The sequence below is a fragment of the Micromys minutus genome (genome assembly GCF_963924665.1).
Source record: "Micromys minutus genome assembly, chromosome: 17".
Taxonomy (NCBI): Eukaryota; Metazoa; Chordata; class Mammalia; order Rodentia; family Muridae; genus Micromys; species Micromys minutus.
Genome location: NC_137952.1, coordinates 23,908,843 through 23,929,411, shown reverse-complemented (window position 1 = coordinate 23,929,411; position 20,569 = coordinate 23,908,843). Strand labels below are relative to the sequence as shown.

The following is a 20,569-nucleotide window of genomic DNA, read 5'->3' as shown; positions in this document are numbered from 1 at the left end:
TCTGTGTCTGGGGGGTGGTATTGCTATGCAACCTAGGCTGGCCTTAAATGTGAAACACTTTGCCTCCTTACATACTTTTGAAATTACAGGCATGAGCTTCCATATTTAGCTCTCTCTGTTCATTGGCCTTTCCATTGTGGTTCCAAGTCTGCCAAATATTAATGCAATAGGATCTAATCATTGTTAAACATCTCTTAAATTTTTCCTCAATTTTAAAAGATATAGTTGTTATAATTTCATCTATTTATTTCTATGTAAACTTAAATGAAAATGAATCTTCCATAAATAGCCACATTTTCTTTCTCCCAAATATATATCTGGCATAAAAAATTTTTTTGAAACTACTCATTTGAATTTGAAGCTTGTGTTTCCATGACACCAAACATCTGGATGAAGATGGGACGACTCAGATGTTTTCAAATACCCAAAAACTGTGTTGTTAAAGCAGTTAAATGACTATCTGAACCTTTTCAATATTTATCTGTGAATTTACTCATTGTATATACAGCAAAAGCAGTCCTTTCTATCAAAATTCTCAAAGAATTTTTTGCTCACAAAAAGAAAGAATGCATTGGCTCACAACTGTGTCCTGAAGACTTACTAGACAGAAAGCCCTCTGCAAAATGCTACCAAAGTTCAGATCAGTGAGGGATATAACTCAAGTACACATAGAGATGAAGAGAGGAAAACATGAGAGAAGATGAAAAGCCCCAAGGAGTTTGGAGGAACAATTACTTCCAGTTCTGGGGGTTTCCCTGCTGTTGGCTTGGAAGGTTGGGGATGCCAGAACTTTGAGAAGGAGGGAGACGCAAGAATCACATATTACGTCAAATATGTGTTCCCTCTGGGATTGAAATCGACTAACCCTGAATCATCCTGACAATTGCAGTGGTCTCTGTTGTTTCATAGTATCACATCTTCTGGCGACTATAAGGTCTTTGCCATTAAGTAATTCTCAGGTATTTTGGCTAGCAAACTTATATTCTTGTCCCATAAGTGTTTCTGCTTTACATCAGAAATAGGCTGATGCTTTCTGTAGCCATTATATAGAAGCAGCATCACAATTCAACCTTACTTTTTGCTTTTTTAATGTAGATAGAAAATCTTCACAATCCCACATTCACTGCACATCCAGAGCTCTATCTTTCTGATTGCTGGAATCACTGCTTGGACAAATGGTTTAAAATCTTGAGCTGTCCATTGGGTTTCTGACGTGCTCAACAAATCAGAATGATGGGCCCTGTTCCTGCATCTGCTCTCTTCGAATCCTACTCCCCAAAATAAATACAAAATAAATGGTTGTTGTTAGCTGGGGGGGGAGAAGAGACAGACCCAGAGAATTACAGATAATCTGAATTGGGCTCCATGTGTTAGTTGTGGCCAACTTTTTGGTCCGTGTGTCTGAAGGTGAAGGCAGGCCAGTTTTAGGTAACTTTACATGTGGGTGTAGAAATGTTGACAGAAATCTGTTCTCTATAAAAGCTCTCTTCACAGTCAGGTTTCTTCTCTCCATTTGATAGCAACAAAGTTCATTCCCACACTAAAAAAAGAACCCTACAATGTAGGATCTGCAAAGAATAAAGAGACATTTGGTCGTCCTGTGATAAAATTCATTACTCTTGGATGTTCTCCATGCAGACAGCATAGTTAGCTATGGTGACTGTCTAAGCCGAAGTCACCTTATTACAGCTTGGTATATTCCCAACATAGAAATCAAAGCACTATTACCAAAGGAAGGGGGTAAATATATCTCGTGGAATATATGGAAAGGTATATTTCATTAAGTGTGAGGATGATACTGGAAGGCAGCATCTAATGGTGTGGAAACAGTAGAAACAGTACTAAGTCACATACTAGGAAAAAGAAAGGCGGACACCTTATTGAGACTTAATCTTGGAAGAGAAGAGAAGCAAAAGAGAAGCCCACAATAATCAAACAGGTGAGTGGAGCTGGACAGAGTTGTCCATGCCTATAATCTCAGTACTCAGAAGGCAAGTGAATCGTGCCATGGGTTCAATACCAGCATAAGCTACAAACAGGAGTTCGATTGAACCTGACAACTTGAGCTAGACTATAGAGAAAGACTGTCTCAAAAATCCAAAATGGGGGAAGAAAAAAGAGAGGAGGGTGGCAAAAGGAGAGGGGAAAGAAAAAAACAGGAAGGAAGCAAGCAAGGAAAGCAAAGAAAGAAGAAGGAAGGACCGAAGGAGAGAAGAAGAAATGCTCAGGCTTGCTGGTTTAGCAAAAGGAACAGTAGGCTTTTATTGATTTTTCTGGGTTGGGCTGGACTTCTATAATTGTCAATTAGTCACGGGCACAGTTTCAAAGATGTTCTTCCGGTGTATAAACATGCTAGCCTTGTATTTGGTGGACTAAAGGGCAGTCAGCCTCACTTAGGAACCGCTGAGTTACCTGGTGTCATCGCTTTGTGTGAATGCTGTAGCCTTGTGGTTTAGTCTAGGTTTCATGACAAGGCCCTGGACTGCAGGCACTTGTTTACAAAGAAAGCCCCGGGCAGGGTTGAAGAAGCACATGCCAGATTCAATGAGCAATAGGTAAAGTCAGCCATGCATTAAACAGTTCTCAGATGATCAGCATGTGTTCTTCCAGAGCTCAGAGGAGTATGTTTCACAGGTTGAAGCAGCAAAGACTGCCTACATGATATAAAGACAGAGAGATGCAGAGCCTTTTATCTCATTTAGTCACCAGTCAGGGACCTGTGGGCTACAATAAAGAATCCGTGTTTTGGCAAAAAAAAAAAAAAAAAAAAAAAAAAAAAAAAAAAAAAAAAAAAACTTCAAATTTCTAGGGAAAAAATGGTTATGCAACTGTTATCATAGTCATTTGTCAGAGGTCAGAGGTGATACTGTCAGAAAGCTAGCAAGGAGCTAAGAATGTATGCTCAGCTCTGTGATCTCACAAATCCGAGATTTTTTTAAAAGTCACCTAAGAACAAACACTGTTAAGCTGACTCTGTCGGTTTGTCTTACGTCAGAATTGATTCCGAGGCTGACAGGAGAAGAGAAGAATAACCAACCGTCACAAAGTTTGCTGTTATGATTGTTCAGGTGTTTGCTATATCAGGTGCAGCTCTGCCAACCCCATTATTTTAGAACCCCAGACTAATATGTGAAGCCCAGTCATACACAACATTAAAGCTCTACTGACAGTCCGCAATGGTGGAGAGCCAACATCTGGGCTCACCATTCTTGCTACAAATACACAGAAGCAATGAGAAAGCAGCCAAGGGTGTGACAGCACATGTCTTTTGTCGCAGTACTAGGGAGGCAGAGGCAGACAGAACTCTTTAAGTTTGAGGCCAACCTGGTCTACACAGTTCCAGTCAGACAAAGATACAAGGTAGGACACTGTTTCAAAAAAAAAAAAAAAAAAACCAGCTTGTGGGAAGAGGACAACCACATTAAGCTCTCCTGTTAAGAAATTACACCCCAGAGAGATAGAAATAAGACAGGGCAGTGAAGACATAAAATTATAAAGATCTACTAATTCCTTTGAAAATTTAGTAGGGGAAAATATTACCTTGAGAAACAAAGATGGGGGGACTTAACATATCTTTTACATTGTTTCATGCTTCATCTTTAAAATTGATGAAATGTACATTCTAATCCCAATATAGGAATTGTTATTCACTTAAGAAAACATTGCAAAATTGCTAAACACTGACTTAGTTTGACCTTGTATTAGAAGATGCATTTATTCACACAAGGAATAAGTCCCAGTCTTGTTTACATGATTCATTAAGTATGGTCCTACCGCGATAAAGACACCACTCCACAGGAGTCTCTTCCTCAGCACTGGGGGAATTTGAGGGCTTCTTATGTAACTAACATAACCAAAGTCAAGATCACAGGGATGGAGAGATGGCTCAGAGGCTAAGAGCATGCTTTTGCAGAGGACCCCAAACTGCTCTTGCAGTTTGGTCCCCGGCATTCACTTTCAGCAGCTTACCCATGACTCTGTATCTTAGAGAAGGCAACGCCTATGGTGTGTAAGAGCAATGTAACTCAGGTGCACAGACTCCCCTGCACACATACAAATTAAAATAAAACCTTAAAGAGAAGAACAGACATCCAGGAGAAAGATTATCCGAAATAAATAAATAACAAAGTCACCTGGTTTAACTCTGAAAAGTCAGTTTGTTAGTGAGAAGCTGGGAAATGAGATTCATCATTTCCATGGTAACTGGAATTGATTCTTTCTAACACCGTCCTTCACCGCAAGTTCCTTGACTATTTTTCTGTTGCATTACACAAGTGACTTGATAAATGATGTAGCCTTGTCTGGACTTGGAACTCTATATGTAGACCAAGCTGGCCTCAAACACACAGAGATCGACTTGCATGTATTTCCCTAGTGCTGGGATTAAAGGAGTGAACCACTTCACTCCCAACCCATCCGAAGTCTCCCTACCCCTGGCTTGGAAAAAAAAAAAAAAGTCACACTTTTATTAGACTTCAATCCAGCTAAGAGATGCTTAGGTAACTTACAGTATCTTAGCCTTGCACATAACTCCCTTTTAAGTTCAGTGTGCATTTCTTGTTTGTGGGCTGTTTTCAAGCATCACTTATAATTTTGTAACATCAGCATAAATCTTCTCAACACAGAATGAAATTCATGACCTGCCATTTCCAGTTCGGACATTATTGGAGAGGGGCTAGTTGAAAATGGTAATTATTAAAACAGTGTCCCAGGATGTAATAAAGCTCTACCTCTGCTTCCTTGGACTTGATCTACCAAGTACCTTATGCTTGGTCTACCTACAGGGAAGAAGAGGACTCATGTAGAATTGTGGATAAAGACATCTTGCTTTCAAGTGAATTTATCCACACACGAGAGGCCATTAAAGAACACTTTCCCTCTCTGTGGAATCATGAGAGCTATGCATACCCTTTTCACTTTCCCAACCTTTTCTCCTTCATAGTCCAAGTAAGGAGGACTTTCTGGATGTGATTTTATTCACTGGTGGCCTTGGAGCTATTTTGAGATGGGAAAATCCTTAACCTTTAGTGTTACATTGATGAGGAAGGGACTCATCATCATTGCTATTGTGTTACAGCAGTGTCCTCTTAGGAATAAGCTAAGCCACCTGTGGGCCATTGGACCCGAGTGAGTTGGCCCCCAACAGCGAACAGTCAAAACTAGAGCTTCAGGCCAAGAGCATGGGGATTGAGAACAAATTATTGCTTGTGCACCACTTCCAGTTCCCAAGTGCAAACATACCCAAGTTTATTTTAAATTTAAGCCAGCCAAACATTTAGTAATATACATCAAAGAACAGGGGAAGGCTTCCCCCTGTTTATTATTTCAACATGATGTCTGTCCCAATAAAGCATGCACACGACAGATCACGAAAAAGAAGTCCTTTAGTTCCGTGGTTTGCCCTTAAATACAAAAGTATACTTGTAAATTAATCTAAAACACATTGTCACGTTCCAGTCCTTTTAAAAGCTGATTGTTCTCAATCGGCCTTTTAATTTTAGAAAGCCAGTGCTGACTGCCAGGACACTTACGAATCAGCAATCCACCCCATGTATAAAAGGGGCATGGGTCTAGAGTGTTCAGAACTTACAGAATGGCACTCGAACAATGGAAAACTCCTTCTAGTCATCCCCGTTAAGGGGGTAAAAGTCATCTGTGCAAGGTGAATTCTGGTAGGGTACTAATGTTTGTAATGATTCTGGATGGAATGTAAAAGCGCTCCTGAAATAGAGGACGTGTGGCAAGGGAACCCCATGATTAAATGTACTGTTTACAAAATTCTTCAGTTGCTTGACTGCATTTCTAATAAAACACCAGAAAGCATTTTTGTTATTCAATCAGAATTTGTTGTCGTCAACTTTGAAGAAATCAGTTCTCTAACAATCCAGTAACATCTACATTCTATATACTTCCTGAATTACATTGTCCCCCATCTCTCTCTCTCTCTCTCTCTCTCTCTCTCTCTCTCTCTCTCTCTCCCTCCATCACCCACACACCCTTCACACTTGTCAGAACTTTTTTGGACAAACGAAGAAAACATGAAAACGGAAAAAAAAACCACATGGCAGGGGTAATTGGAGGAGGAGACAAAGACAGACAGACAGACAGACACAAAGAGAGGGGGACGGCTGGTTGAGAAAGCTGCACACCGAGGCATGTTGCATCACCGGCCTCTTTCTATACATCCCGGGAAGCGTGTCTTTATTTCCATTTTGAATTTTGCTGTTTGCACAATTCCTCCCCGTGGGCTGACAACCTATAAAGCTAGGCTCTCAAAAATCAGAGTAGCAGAAACTCAAAGGGAGGCCACTGCCTTGATTTTGGTCAGGAAATACCTTGACAAGAGGATTTTTTTTTTTTCCAAATTGTCATTTGCTCTCCAAAGAGTGTTTTCAGTCAATTAAAATTTGTTCTCTAGGCCTCTTCCAGTTTGAAGGCACCTCTGCAGTCCGCAATGAACACCCCTTGTTTGTGAGTCATTCATGTTCTCCATTACGAAGAGGAGAATAGAGGACAATTACATTGTTTGGACGAATCCAAGTGTTAGGAGGAATATTTGTCAGAGAGGCAGAGTGCAGTACCTGACAGGCAGCAATTGATGGCCAGGAATGGGCACGAGTGACCAAAGCAGACTCACAGGATGCAAATTACTGACTGTGGATTCCAATTTACCCTGTTCATTTTTCTTGCCTCTGCTGAAGACCATTAGTGGTTTTTGAAGCAGTGAAGGGGTCATTACTAATGTGGGGAGGCTCTAGCAGGAGGGGGAAGGAGGGGCAAAGCCTTCTGTAATTACACAGCGTTAAGGAACAGGCTGTAGGCCCTAGCCAAAAAAGTGTCAACACCTCGCAATCAGAAAAATTTATTTTCATTTTATGCTTAACCCATATTAACTCAACATTATCATCTTTCTTTGTTAACATTTGCAGAATATTAAAAGCCTGACTTCTATATTAATACAGATCTAGTTAACCCTTTGGCTATACGAGGGGTTTTGGTGAACCTATGGCACATGGGTTCTCAAACAAACAATCATGCACATTTTAGATGATACACCCTATTGTGGAAGATGAAATACCTGAGGTTTGAATTCTTGAACGATTGAGAATTATCTCCTTCCTCCAATGCTGGGATGATTAGAATTCTTTGGAGATTTTTCTGTTTTATTCTTAATTGTGTGTTGGGGGGTTGCATGATGTTCCAGGGCCATCGTAACCCAGAGGCCTCAGATACCCCGCATCTAGAATTACAGGCAGATGTGAGCTCCCCAACCTGAGTTCTGGGAACTGAACTTGGACCTCTGTAAAAAGAAGTAGGAGGCGCTTCTGCGCTGAGCCGTCTCTCCAGCCCCCTGATGTCTCCTCAGTGCTGCTGGTGGGAAATAGTTATGACTCAAGGCTTTCAAGTCTACAAACAACTCTGGCATAGGGATAAAAGTTTATCTTTCCATTTAAGAAAACCAGTGAGTCTTGAACAGGACTTTATGTAACAGATGCATTCCATAATTACGTGCCCTCCAGCACAGAACCTCTTGAAGAAAATGTCTGATTTAAAATAACAATCCTGGGATTCAAGATGAGAGGGGAAAGGGGACACTGGGGGTGTTGTCCGTTATCAATGTGATTGGACTGTGACAGGAGGAAAAATTTAAAAACCGAACCCCGTGGCTTTGTTCTCTAGTTGCTGTACTTGAGGTTAACATGTAAAATTCCTTAGGAAGCATGTCATAAAGCCAACTCCTCCCCTGAGATGTGAATGTATGTCTACGGTAAGGAACAAGTAACCCAGGCAGGACACTGTATGTGACCTTGATGGCCCGGAGCACTAATCAGTAAACTCTGCATCCAATTCTTTTAGCTTGGCTTTCAAAATAGTGGTAATACTGTTTTTGCCAAGAGTCTGAACTACTATGGTTAGCCTCATATTAACTAAGATATAATAATTATGCTGACCAATCTTTCAAAGGTAGCATGGAATAAGAATTCCTCACCAATCCACAAGGGAGCAAAGGAAATGTGACAGGAATAAAGACACCAGAATTCTGATGCTATTGTCGGATACTTTTCACCCCTGACTGATAGAAAACATGGAGTGTTCTAGCACCTGAACTTCATGCTGGTCCTACGGACTGTGACGGGAAGTTGGGCTGCCCTCACCAGCTCCTGTCCACACTCAGCAAGTTAAACATATTGTTAAGTGTGACAAGGAGAACCGAGCCGTAGAATAAAAAATGCACCAAGGGTGGTTTCACACTAAGAGTCTGTGTCTTTTTTCCAACTTCTGATGCATCTTTTAAAACGTTTGTCTCTTCATCAGCACCCGTACCCCTCAGAAGAGCAGAAGAAACAGTTAGCACAAGACACGGGACTGACAATTCTGCAAGTGAACAACTGGTGAGTGACCCCAAGATCTCTCTCCCTGGACTAAAGTGGGGTTCCTGGATAATTGTTGACGTTTCTTTCTTGGTTTTATTCCTGAAACAAAGGAAGTCAAGGGTAACTCCCACATTTCTTCTCTGAGGTGAAATTGATGCCTAGGGTGAGGGACAGGTAGTCTATGCAAATAATCTTTCTTTTCTTTCAGCTCTCTCTTCTCTCTCTCTCTCTCTCTCTCTCTCTCTCTCTCTCTCTCTCTCTCTCTCTCTCTCTCTCTCTCTCTCTCTCTCGTCTCCCCTAAGCCCACTTTCCTCATCCCTAATGCTTTAAAATTCTCCAGTCAAATCACAAATTCTGTCTGACTTGTTCCGGTCAAATACCGTTGCCCGTGGGTTGTGTTTTGTTTTGGGTTTTTTTGTTTGTTTATTTGGTTGGTTCGTTGGTTGGTTGGTTGGTTGGTTGTTTTTTTGTTTATTTGTTTTTTCACAATGCTTACATACAACCACTATTTCTGGGAAGGGTTTCTTTTGTTTCTGGGAAGGACTCTCAGGAACAATGCAGACACCTCCCCATAGGTATTTATTTACGATATTTTTTAATAGAAGAGAAGGCTTTTTTTCCAGTTTTGGCTTGTGCGTTAGATTACTTGTATGGTGCTATATGGGCCATGGCTTAGAGGGTAACTGAGGAAAGAGGAGGGGTAAGGGATTAAATAAAATGATCACAGTGGCCAAGAAATGATATAGGAATTACTTATCAAAATACTGGCCCAGGTTTTATCAGCAGCTTAATTTTGTCCTGTACATTCTTGGGGTGATGTTCAGATTAATTGAACTGACAGTTTTCTTTCAAAATTCAGGGGAAGTATTTGCACGGATTTCAGGCCTTATACAAACTTAATTACATGGAACTCCACTTTATCATTCTAATTCCATGTAGCAGAGGTTGTATTTACAAATGAGAAGTCTCTGGCTTTATTCACAGCTTCCCTTAATATATTTATCAAAGCAGGTTCATTTACAAAGTGCTCTATCTGTGGGATACAGGCAGGCAGACATTAACAAAGCTTTTAGGTTTATCGGGCTCACTGCCTGATGAGCTACCCGAGGGTCAATTGATTTTGTGGTTCTGTGATTCATTTTTTTCTCATTTTTCTAGGATCACAATGAGAGACATGCTTGGAGAATTAGCCAGTTTGTCTGCCTTATCTGTCAGGCAATTTTTTTTTTCCCAGGGAAGTCAAGCTACTTAAATTGGCCACAGGAACTGTCGTTATCTGACTTTAATGCACCCTATAGTGTGGATAGCATTTCAATTACACCAGTAACCAAAGCTTAGCTGCAGTCCTTTTCATGCCCACTGTTGTACAGAAAGTGATGTGCCTACCTACAGAAGCAGAAAATTGAGTTGCCTTGCTTCTGTCAGGGTGATTAATGCAGAAATAAACTGCTAGCCCGAAAAGAGAGGCAGAAAGAAAGGATAGACAATACAGACTAAGAGTCTCTTTAATTTTCTCCTAAAGATTGGAGCTATATACATTTGAAGATACCCTTTAGAGTCTAATCCTGGGATGAAGGTTATAATCTCTGGGGTGAGACTGTGGTTGGTAGGGGCCTCCTGATATAAATGTAGCGCGCGTCGGCGTATACATTCTCATCCCTGTTCCCAGTTCAAGTAATCAGTGGTCTGAAACAATAAACATGTCTGAGTTAGGTTTAGGACTCAGCCCCACGTATTGTTTTATAACATGCTGGTCTCCAGTGTAAGCTGCTGCATATCCAACGGTGCTTGGTACAATTAACATCCCTTTAGCAATGTGGTTGGTTTGTGGTGTTGTTGTTGCTGTTTTGTTTTGCTTTTGTAAATTTGGGTCACATTCAGGGATGTTGTGGTGGGAATTTTTGAGGGAGAGGGGATGTTTCTACGCTGATAGTTGGCATTGACATTTGACCTTTCTTTGAAAACACTGTCACATGTCATCTGTCCCTGGCAGTTTTTGATGTAGTCATTGCCCTTGAAGAGAAAAGCCAACTGAGTTCTCTATCTAAAGACCAGCCCTCCTCACAGACACCTGGCTGGGACCTGGAAGAAAGGACCCTTCTTTTCTGAATTCCACAGAGCCCCAAGGCATGTGCAGGAGTTCAGTTGGTGTGATATTTCGGGTGTCTTGTTTCTCTGTGATCTGGGCCACATTTGCCGAGGCTGCGGACACGACAGTCTGTCATGTGGCACACTTGCCGTAATATGGGATAAACGTTGACACCTCTGTCTCTACAAAATGATTCCATCTTTCTAATTTTCACACTTCCTTCTGAAAAATTTCTGTAATCCTGCCCTTAGGTCCAATTCTTAGCTAATAGCTACCATAACTTTGATAATAAGGTGTGACTCATGAGGATGGCTCCTCAAGTTCCCCCGAAGCACTGTCAAGAGTTGAAGACAGGGGCCCCCCATTTGGGGATTTCAGAAGGGAAGCTGAAGAGGAACACACCTCACACTGATACATTTTGAGTTTGTCCATCCACTGCCTTGACAAAGTCACCTTTGAAACAGTGCTGACTAACCTCTTTCAGGAGGCTTCAGAATCCCAGACCTCAGATGCATAGAATGGCAAGAAGAAGGGACAATAAAAGAGCATTTTAGACCCTGACAACTGTTATTCTCAGGAAATAAAAGGTGGATCAAAAGTATCTCCTGAGGCTGGAGAGATGCTCGGTGATTAAGAGCACTTGCTGATCTTCCAGAGTGTTCAAGTTTGATCCCCAGAGCCCAAGTTAGACAGATCACAGCAGTCTGTACCTCCAAGTCTCTGTAGGCATATCCCCAATGCATGCGTACCGGACACACATGTAAATACACACATAAACACTGACAAATAAAAATAATTAAAAAAAACAAATGGTTTCTAAACATTAAAGCCTCCCCGAATCAGCCAGTTGTGACCAGAGTCCAGTCTTACAATACACAAGGGTTACACCCAGGGACTTAGAATATAGTCATCTACAGTTAATAAGCAACAGAACATGGCCACCCGTACCTAATGAGAACAAGAAGCAGTAACAACAGGCCAGTGAAGACCATCAGTAATTAGGAACTAAACAAATAGGCAGTGTGGAAGTTTGAGAGATAACTCAGAGAATTAAAGTTGTGTTGGGTCTTTGTAGCCCAGATTAGAAATGACCCCAGAGACCTCTTCAGTTGTATTTACAGAGAGAATGTTTGGAATACGATGACAAAACCAAACAGAAGTTCGACTTTCAGAGGGATCAGAGATTATGACACCAATGTCATTTTCCCTTACAATGATCTCTCAGAAGTCCATGAATAATAAACTGCTCAAGTACGACTTCCTCTCCAAGATGACGTTATAGAAGAGGCAGTTGAGCATTGTACCTCACACCTGTGACACTAGGACTTCTGAGACCGGGGCAGGCAGGATCCATTGAGTTCAACACTAGCCTGGGGTGTGTAGTGAGTTTCAGGCCAATTTGGGGTACAGAGTTAAGTTTTGCCTTGGAAATCCAAGCTCAAGGTCAGGCATCGTGGGTCAAGTGCTTGTCATAAAAATGAAAGAACCCGAGTTCTAACCCCAGAGCCCAGATAAGCCTGGCAATAGTAGTTCCCTCTGAGGTCCCTGTGGTCTAACGTGAAATGAGCAGTACAGACAAGAGAAGCCACCAGGCTCGGGGACTACCGCCCTTACTTTACACAGCAGACAACAAAGAAACCTTGTCTCAAACAAGGTGGAAGTCAAGGACTGACCTCCAAGGTTGCTGACCTCCACATGTTCGCTATGGTATGTGTATACTACACTGATATACACAAAAACCACTCACGCACATCACACAAACACACACAAACACACACACACACACACACACACACACACCAGAGAAAGAAAATGTGACTTCCTTTTAGCTAAATCACAATACATTCAATGTTCACATGCAACCAAACACCAGAATTATATTGTAGTTGTAATATTTACTTAAAATTCTCATCTATAAATTAATTTTCTTATTTTTAAAACAGGGTCTTGCTTGCCCACAATTCCTTATGTTGTCTAGATTGGCCTTGAACTCAAAATCCTCACCTGTCCACCTGAGTTCTGGACTTACAGGCACATACAACTGCATTTGGTCTCTGTATTATTATTATTGTTGTTCTTTTGAGAAAGTTTCACTATGTAGCCTTGGCTTATCTGGAACTTGCTTTATAGACCAGGCTGGCCTTGAGCTCACATAAATCTGCCTCTGACTTCAAAGTTCTGAAATTAAAGACATGAGACATTGTACCCAGCTCCAGATTAATTTTTAAAAGAAGAAATTATATTGTACTCTTTAAAATTCATGAGATTATAGTAATTATAACCAAGTACAAAACAATATCCAAAGTCCACAGGGCTGAGCAGGTAACCTAGGATTTATTTCTTCCTAGAAGATAGGTTTCAGGCACCCCAAATGCAACTTAAGTCAAGGAGCTTTTCGGTGAAGGTGGTCCAGAGAATCTCTTTGTATAATAGATAAATGCCCTACACAAACTCTCAAACTAAGACGAACCACTAATCGTCCTGCTTGGCCATCTACCCATCACAATAACCATGTTCATTGTAACATCTCTAATTGATCAACACCCGCATAGAAGGAAGAAGTTTGACTTGTAGTGCTTCAGGTTGGCCCCATGACACTTTTTGAAGAAGGTACAGGACTTTGTTCCATTAAGACTGAAGGACTTTTGAGAATCTCCCGAGAGTCAGTGAACCTTCCTCATAGCTGCCTTCCCTTGCAGCTTTAAAATGACTCAGCACCTTCCCAGACACCAGCGCAGGTGACTTGGCTTGCTTGTGTGTGAAATGGAACAGTGCTAGTGTAAAGGACACTTGTGATAAAGTAGGGTGTAGATTATGGACACTCTGAGAATCAAAGGCAACACAGTTGGGGCTCCGAAGTCCTGATTAAAGTGCAGCCGGCTGCAGCCTGAGGGACAGAGTCATGTTCTCTAGGAGTCCATTGTCTCAGACAAGTTCGCATAGATGCTTGACTTGAAGAACCACCTTCACGCTCTAGGTGGACTTTGGGAGGGCCAATTGCTTGCAGGCTTATGCCAGTGAGTTTCCCAGTTCATCTTGAAGCCTAATTAGTAGGATGCAGAGAGGGGCAAAACGGTTGGACCTCTTTCCAGCAAGGGGACGTCATTTTCCAGGGCACCTGTTTGTTGTCCTCCCACCGCCAAGAGAGTAGACACCGGGAAATACGTTGTAATATTAGGACATCAGGAGTAAGCTGGGGACGGAGGGCATAATTCTGCAGCAAGCATATGGAATAATTGACCAGTGGTGCAAGCAATGTTAATGAGGCACCGGGACAGCTGGACACTTTTATCTCAAGAGAGAAAGGACCGAAGGATTGAGTGATAAACCAGGGAGGTGGGGTTGAGAAAGACCTAGACAGAGCAAAGCTTGCCCAACAAAATGTCCTCTTTCTGCTCAGCAATTTCCACCACGACCATTTGTTAAAGGCATAGCTGCCGTCTGCAGTGAGGATTTCCAAGTAACGTCTATGTTTCAGAGTAAAAAATCCATTTGAATCTCAAGTCAGATTTGCCAGGTGCTAGATTCATTGTCAGCATTTAATGTGCTGAGATTGCCAATGCTGAGGAAACGAATTTAAAAAGAAAAAAAAGGCATGCTTTTGAACCACAGTGTGGAGAGCAGGAGGTGAGTAAGAGGTTTCTCTCTAGGGTCTCTGTGCCAGAAACACCCAGTCTCTGGAAGAGAGGTAGAGAAGCCAAGGGGACCCAATGCTTCCAACTTGTCTCATGCTTGTCTTCTGCTAACCACAAGTGGGTTTCCTCCCCACAGATCCTCCCTGGCTGCTGTAGTGATAGATCTTCCCATCTCTACCCAGGGACTCTATCAAAGGGAGCTCTTGTTATTTCTTGGAGACCCACAATACGAAGGAAGGAGTGAGATAGCTGAGAGATGGAAAGACAGGAAGAAGAAAAAGCAGACATGCTTAACTAGACGGACTCCCCTGAGATCAAATGGGCTTGGAAGTCAAACAGTGGTTAAGCTAGGAATCTATACATGGTTTTCCAATTTTCCATAAAAGGGAAGGGGCCACCAGACCACGTTTCCATTCCATGGTACGAAATTCTGACAACCCTCCCCCCCCCAAAAAAGAAACAAAAGTGAACTTCAGGGCCACTTCATGGACCGGGGCAGCCAGGCCTCCCACCCATTGCCCTGTCTGATTCTAGAAAGTTCCTATCCTGTAATGATGGACGAACCATTTCCAGAAATTTCAATTCAGTCCAAATGTAGGCAGGCAGCTCAGCCTTAGCAAGAGCCTTTTAAAAGTTGTAAACAACAGAAGAGGAAAATGAGGGAGGAGGAGCCAGGGAGGAAGCAAAGGGGATGAGGTAGTCCTTTAGGTTCAACTGCACCCACCCCTTTGTGCTTTTTCCTTTTGCTTTTTTTTTTATTTATAAAGAAAGAATGAAATATGGTTTTCATAGCAAGCTGGTGGCATTATCTCAGGATGCATATTTCTTTGCTGAGCTAGAATGCCAATAAGAGGAGAAAAAAAAGTTTCTCATTTAAAGGAATGTACAGTGCTGGAGAGAAAGCACCAAAAAAAAAAAAAAGCAATGAATTTTTTGAAACAATTCCAAGAAAAAGAAAAGAAAAAGAAAAAAGAAAAAGAAAAGTCCCTTAAAGTAATGTTTAAATTGTTTTTTTTTTGTTTTACTTTGTTTTTTTTTTTTTTTTTTTTTCAGAGAGAGAGAGAGAGAATCCCTTATATTGAAAGTTACCGTTGTTCATGTCTCTATATCATAGGAGATAAATTGGCCTATAATGTGTCTCTTTTTTTTTTTTTTTTTTTTTTTTTTTGAGAATTAGAATTAGCCTTCTCTCTTTCACTGACACAGACAATGAGCCCCAGACAGCTCCTGCCTTAGGCACAGAGACCCACCTAGCATTGCGCTTCATTATGCCAGTATTTGGAAGAGAGACAAGGTTTGCTCAAATAGGTCCTTTATCCGTCTCCACTGGCATGATCTACATAGTTTCTCTGAAAGGAAAAGCCTGCACCTCGGGCGGCTGCAGGATTTGACATTAAGATGGTATTGATGTGACCGTTTACTCTTTTTCACTGGGGGGGGGAGGTGAAGTGACGTCACTGAAAATATTACAAATGTGTCCTATAGCAACTGAGTGAATAAGTATTTCTAGCTCTGATTGCAGAGGGATAAAGTAAAAGTTGTATTTTTACAAAACAAAACAAAACAACAAGGAATTGGAATTTTCAAGTTACCCTTAAGTTGTTTTTAGAATGTAGAAACTAGAGAGCTTGCCTGTGCACTGCTTCCACCGAACCTGAAATTTGAAGCTATTAAAACGATACAAAATAGATTAGAATGTAGCAATACTACCTTGTCTCCCAGGTCCAGTTTTCAGTGCTGTTGGTGAGGTCCCCTTCGTATACATTACTATGGGGCTTTTTCCAGTAAAATTCCCAGCACTACTGGCTACTTTTGAAATACCTTGCAAAACTTTGCTTTTAGAGAGGTCCTCTCTGAATAGTCTTTAGATTGCCCACACCCCTTGCACTAGTTCATTCATTCACTCTCTCACTGGAGAACAGCCTTGTAAAAATAACTTAATTGAGAATCTGCTCTGTTAATGAGTAAATGTAGGTCCTATTAACCTCGTGATCTCAGGGACTTGTATTTTGTTGTTACTGCTGCTGTTTTCATTGCGTTGGATTTTTCAAGTACGAGAGTGGACGGGGTAGGTAGGGGTTCCTTGTGCCCACCCCAATATCCACTCCCTCCTTCCGTTAGGACACTCAGAACTATTATTCCTAGTGTATAAACAAGGAAAGCCAGTTTGTATTTGGGGGAGAGGATCATTAGAGATGTGGGGAGAGAAGTAGAGAGGGCTTTGGTTTTCCTTTCCATATTGCTTTCCTCGAGTTCTTTTCCTGTCCATTGTTTTTCTTCTAATCAGAACATCCCCTGTTGTTTCCGGTTTGGTTAGGTTTTTGTGGGTGAATCAGAATCGTCTGTGCTGACTGGTCATTCCCTAGAGATTAGCTGCTGACCCCCAGCCCTCACTCAGATTCACATTCTACACTGGGGTTGAAACACGCAAAGTTCCTTCTCTCTTTCCCTGGCAAGGTAAACACCCGGAGATAGAGCATTTCCCCTTGTTTCCAGATACAGCGTATCTTTTAGATAATTCCCAGCAGGCGGAGGTTTCAGGTTATTTAGCATGGACTTCTAGGGCTCCAAACTTCCCACAAACCTTTAGATAAGAAACAATGACGTCAGCAGACCTAATTCAGAGTGCTTAGAACAGGAAACAAATTCTTCTCCAGATCTGGATTCAAATCTACCTCAAAGTCCACAAGGTGAAAATTCTTATCAGAGATGCTGACTTAATGGCTATAACTCAGCTTTTGAGGAAAAGCTTGGTCTTCCTTGACAAGGGGTATTCTCTTCCCTCAGTCTGCTAAGATGATGTCTTTCTGGCCACAGGCATTTGCATACTTCAAACAGTATAATGCTGTTGATAATGTCAAAGCGAAACATTCATCTATTTTGAACCTGCATTTCAGATTTTATTTCACTTAAATCTGAAACCTGTGCCACCTTCAATAACGATAGATATAGTTTTCTAAAATTTAGAAGAGTCTTTTATTCAAACAAGATTTCGATTGTTGTAGAACAGACCACTGTGACTCCAATGTGCAGACACTAGGAAATGTGTTTTGTTTGTCCAGTTTTCCTAAGTGGATCTGATTCTTAGTTTTTATTTTCTGGTGCTGTTGGAAACCTGCATGGGGATTCATGAGCAATTTCCCTCTTCTTAAAATATATATAGAAAGAAGCTGGATGGAATTTAGCCACAGCTGGTTTATTCCCTGTATTACCTGAGGCTAGGTGAGACAGGGAAAATTCCAAATACCTTCTTAGCCACGAGTTACTGAATCCTGCTACTCTTGGATCTGAATGATTCGGCTTCATATGCAGGCTTCCTGTGAACCTGGACTGTTGTCATGCATTTTCTGTTTGTGAGTTTGTGTTTTATGGCGTGGACCAGAGTCATAGAATGGAAAAGAGGAAAGAAGAAATTCCTCAGGATGAATGAACAGACCGAGTCAGGGGATTAACTTTCCTCATATATTTTTTTTCCCCATAATGATGTTACAGAAGCAACGTTAGTAAACAGGAAACTGGTGATGTGTAAAATAATTAGCAGCAAAGGGAACATAATAGGTGACTTATTAAAATCCATACACGGATTATATGACCCCGTCAGGTTCAGAGACCAGAGAGCACATGACTCAAGGGCCATTGCTGAAGGGATCGACCCAGTGCACTTTGTCAGCTTAGTGGCTCTGACATTAAATAAGCTGCAGGTGTGGTTGATTGAGTAGGCCCTTTGACAGGAATGAGAAACGGGCATCACCTAGGCCTCGCCGAGCTCCAGCTCCGTTTTCATTACCTTCTCCACGTATTACATTTAGTCAACCGAGTTATGTGTAGTTCTGGGAAAATCTCTCCTGATCCCAGAAGTCATTGTTCCACTCATAATAAAATTATGCTATCAATTTGCCACAAGAGGAACACTGGAGTTCACTAAATTATTGTCATGCGTTTCATACTAAAGACAAAGTGATACCAATTAAAAACAACAACCACCACCACCACCCCTGGATTCTATTTTTTAATGGTGTGAGGGGAGGAGCGAGGCTGCCTCGCAAGGGAGGTCACGTCTCCCTTTTCCATGTTACAAGTTTCATTTTCCTTAATTAGAAAATGGCGCTTACAGAGAGTGAGCCAGGGGCTTAAGTGAAGAGGGAGGGAAGAATGAAGCCTGAGCTGAGCCCTAAATAATATGTCAGAAACTGACAACTCGCCTCCCTCAAGACTATTTCATTTGAAAGATTTGCTAGGTTACATTAGGCTTGGTAGATTTTTCTGGAAATGGGGCCATAACCCACAGACTAAAAATATGCCCCAGCTTCACAGTTCTACAGATAAGTCAAACCCATACCTTGGTCCCATCACGGTGACAAGTACATACTTCTTAGCACTCACCTAGGGCACCAGTTTCAGGATGCTCTATCCCTTGGGATTTGAGCTTTAGTTCTAACACAGAATATGATGCTTCTCGACCTTCAGCAGGATCTAATGTCCTGCTGTTTTAATTCATATTCTGCTAGGTTAATTAAAGAATGGCCAATAATTTAGTCTCAGGGGAATTCTTGACTGTCCGTACCCTCATATAAATAATGTCTGTCCATGTACTATCAGGTGGATCACAAAATAAATTTAGAATTTTATATATGACGCTTAAGTCAATTTCTATTCTACTGTATAATAAAAAATTTCTAGTCCCAGGGAGTAGTTCACTAATTTTAAATAATAATTTTAATGATATAGTTTTCCTAAACAACTGGGGGGAAATCTTTGTAGTATAGTACAATGAAATTTTTAAGACAGATGGAAACGTGCTTAGAGAAGGCAGTACTTCGTGGAAATGGTTTGAGTTTCCAAGATAAAACCAGAAAATTGGTAACAAAGGAGAAAATAAAATGATGAGTACCTCCATTGCCCAAGTTTCCTAGACAATATCTTCCGAAGTCTAACAATAGAATTTACCCAGAGACAAAAACAGACACAAGACCAAAACCTCCTTTTTGGATGAGGCAAGCAGAATGACACTGAAGTGTGCTGTGGGTTAGAGTCTTGGCATTTGACTGTAAGAGCAAACAAACCAATGGTCTGAAATAATTTCTAGATTTCTCTTCTGCTTTTGAATTGAACCACAGAGCTGAGATCTAGTAAGTATTCATAACTTGGTACTAAACCGAATTCACACCGGCTAGAATAGGAAGGCTCGGGAAGGAAACACACTGAAATCATCCATTGGGGCAAGAGGGCCACTCAGCAAGCTGTTTCTTCCAGGAGATTAGATTTGAAGTTCATTTTGAATCAAGGGAAGGAACTGTTGTTAGTAGACAGATAGCAGTGTGAGAGGCCATGAAAGAGGGGGATTGAGTCCTGAAGAAAATGGCTCTCTTTCTGAAAAATAAACTTGCAAGTATCTAAAACAGAGAGAGAGAGAGAGAGAGAGAGAGAGAGAGAGAGAGAGAGAGAGAGAGAGAGAGAGAGAGAACCCAGATCCCTGGAGCAGTAGAAAGAACAATGTTAATGTTCATACACAGCATCTTGCAGTGTGATCTGTGAAGGAAATGAACCTGGACATCATCAGTAGCTTGGGTCTAATTCCAACCCAGACAATGTGTGTGATCTCAGGCAATTTATCCTTCTTAGTATCTCTTCCCTCATCCATTAAAGAACCAAGAGTGGTTGATTTTTTTAAAGGTCCTTTCTATTCTTAAAGTTCTATTATTTTATTATTCTAAGCCTGTGAACTGAAAAAAAAAATCTAGTCAAAGCAAGCAAGATGAAAAATGATTTTAACCATTGTGTCTTGAATTGATTAGAAGAAGAGATAGAGAGACCAGTCATAGGAGACTGTGAGGGGCTTAAACAAAACCCTGAATCAGAAACTTAGCTATTAAAATGAAGAAAAAGAAACCAATTTTTATCGCTATTGTTAAAAACTGAAGCAGGATTTAGGGACTAATTCAGTATGGGGTGAGAAGAGAATAAAACTCAGGTTTTAGAGAACAAGGGCTTGGGGCTGATTTCCACAATGACAACAGATTGGAAAGCAGGGGTTGTTATTAATGATTTCTCTGGGAAGATGAGCTTGTTTTCACAATAGGTCACAAAAAAAAAAAAAAAAAAAAAAAAAAAAAAAAAAAAAAACGTAGAGATGAGCCCCGGGGAGCAGAGGGGAAGAGGTCAGAATAACAGGAAACCCGGTAGGACCACACAGAGGGGACAAAGGTAAGTCTGAGGGTAGAGATGTTATTCGAACCCTGACAGCAGATGAGCCTGTCCAGAAGGAGAGGAGACCTTGGTGACAGGGATACTGGGAGGAAACCGCATTGACTGCTGACAAGTCTGCACCCCATAGGAAGCTGCATGAGAGCATCATCAGGGAAGGTGCTGTGCAGGGCAGGATTTCAATATTTCAACATATAGTTTACAGTGTCCAGTTGGATGGGTCAGTTAGGGTTGTGGAACGTTATATATCTCTTTAAAGTGCAAAG

General features: G+C 41.3%; 1 protein-coding gene across 6 annotated transcripts in view; it reads left to right on the top strand.

The window, feature by feature from the left end:
* MEIS2 (Meis homeobox 2) overlaps positions 1 to 20,569 on the top strand; it is a gene marked incomplete at both ends in the record, with an annotated part of 198,315 nt that overhangs the window by 133,439 nt on the left and 44,307 nt on the right. For all 6 annotated transcript variants that reach the window (XM_080931471.1, XM_080931470.1, XM_080931469.1 and 3 more), the window contains one exon: positions 8,317 to 8,393. In XM_080931471.1, coding sequence (XP_080787597.1) covers positions 8,317 to 8,393 — 77 coding nt within the window. The remainder of the gene's footprint in view (positions 1 to 8,316; positions 8,394 to 20,569) is intronic.